The sequence below is a fragment of the Vombatus ursinus genome, unplaced genomic scaffold (genome assembly GCF_900497805.2).
Source record: "Vombatus ursinus unplaced genomic scaffold, bare-nosed wombat genome assembly UNPS02012147.1, whole genome shotgun sequence".
Taxonomy (NCBI): Eukaryota; Metazoa; Chordata; class Mammalia; order Diprotodontia; family Vombatidae; genus Vombatus; species Vombatus ursinus.
The window spans coordinates 1,745,335-1,746,974 of record NW_020951925.1 but is presented as its reverse complement, the minus strand read 5'-3'; the positions used below and the strand labels follow the sequence as shown (position 1 = coordinate 1,746,974).

The window sequence follows — 1,640 nt, the reverse complement described above, 5'->3', positions numbered from 1 at the left end:
CTGGTGGCTTTTGGCCCAGGGCGCTTTCTCTGTGGGGAGGCAGTCATCGCCAGTGCTGCGACCTGAAGGCTCTTTGGACCCGCTCCAGTCCTTCCTCAGCCCTGGCTCAGACCTGGCCCCAGCAGCTCGGGGGTTCTGGGGAGGGCGTCCTGACCTCCCTGCTTGCCTCCGCAATCGTGATTGCTCCCTGGGTCGGCAGCGTGAGGATGCCGACCATGACTGCAGAGCACTTCGGCCGGGCACAGCCGGTTCTCCCCTCCCCTGCCCAGGAGGGAGTGATGATGATCTGCTTGTGGTCCCTCGTGTGGAGAGAGCGCGGGCCTTGGAGTCCAGAAGGGGAGGTCACTGCCTGTGTGACCCTGGGGGAGTCATTTCACCATTGCTCAGCCTCACAGGGTGGGTGTAAAGGAGATAACCTCTGCACCGGGCTTCGAGAGCCTTCAGGTGCCAAGTCAGTGATAGCTATTAGTATTACTGTTGTTATTGTGCAAAAATGAAACATTAGAAGAGACCAGGGATTGAGACCTAAAGTGACTGGGTCACTTTGACCTTTCTTGATTCCAGGCCTGGACACAGACCTGGGTCTGTCCCTCCCTGGTAGCCAGGGCTCGGGAGGAAGTGAAGGGAGTCCTTGGCCCTGAGAGAGGAGCCTTGAATTGCCCCCGTGGAGCAATTCCCTCGCTTCTCTGGGCCTCAGTTTCCTTCTCTGTGAAATGAGGCCAATACTCCTGGCATCCTTATACCAGGCTCTTGCTAATAATCCCAGTGCCAACAAACCCGAACCCCCCCAGATGTTTGACCTCCTGCTCTTTCCCTTGTGGTTGGGGGCGTGCCCAGGGACACCAGACTGCCTTGCCCAGCCCGCCAAACCGGATCTCTCCGTGGGATCTGGCTCCGGTCCCTGGGCTGCTTAGACCGCTTCTCCTGTTTTCCTGAAGCCAGGTCTGGGCTCCTTCAGGGGTGTCTGCGTCCGTCCCCCCACAGCTCAGACGGTCAGGCCCCTGTGAGTCAGATGGGGGGAAGCTGGGTCTGTCTTACAGTCTCTCTACTCTTCCCTTCCCCCCATATCTTTTGCTTGTTTGAACAAGGAGAGTCCAAGCTCTCTGACGCCCTGTGATTTCAGGTAGTTAATAAGAAGCCACAGGGACGAGTAAAGTTTAGTGGGTCCTGGATATAAAGGACCCTGGCCACCCTCGGGAGAGCCACTGGTTGTTTGGAGAGCTAAGACAACAGCTCTGTGTTCATTGTAGGTCCCACGAGGGGCTTCCAGGATGTCTCAGCTGGTAGAGTGCGTCCCCAACTTCTCTGAGGGCAACAACCAAGAGGTAGGGGACTGAGGTTTCTTATAGCCCTCAGGAGGGCCCTGCGGAGGAGCGAGGTGGCCCAGTGAAAGTGGAACAGTCGTTTCCCCAGGTCTTCTGGCTGGCCATGCGGGTCACTGGACTCCAGCGAATGCCCTTCCTTGATCTGCTGGGAGTTCACTGATTGATGGGGGTGTGGGGGTGGGATCACTGTGGACAGATTGGAGGAAGGACTCGCACTCAGCCCCCTGGGACGTGAGCAAACCTCTACCATCTGTCATGTATCTCTGTCTCTTTCTTTCTTTCTTTCTTTCTTTCTTTCTTTCTTTCTTTCTTTCT

At 56.7% G+C, this 1,640-nt stretch overlaps 1 protein-coding gene across 3 annotated transcripts in view; it reads left to right on the top strand.

Annotated features, from left to right (window-relative positions):
- Positions 1 to 562: 562 nt before the first annotated feature.
- Positions 563 to 1,640, top strand: part of FTCD (formimidoyltransferase cyclodeaminase) — a 20,199-nt gene continuing 19,121 nt past the window's right edge. For 2 of the 3 annotated variants that reach the window (XM_027857469.1, XM_027857470.1), the window contains exon 1: positions 563 to 1,325. In XM_027857469.1, the coding sequence (XP_027713270.1) occupies positions 1,272 to 1,325 (54 nt within the window). In that variant the 5' untranslated portion in view covers positions 563 to 1,271. The remainder of the gene's footprint in view (positions 1,326 to 1,640) is intronic. The other variant, XM_027857471.1, reaches the window with a different exon arrangement.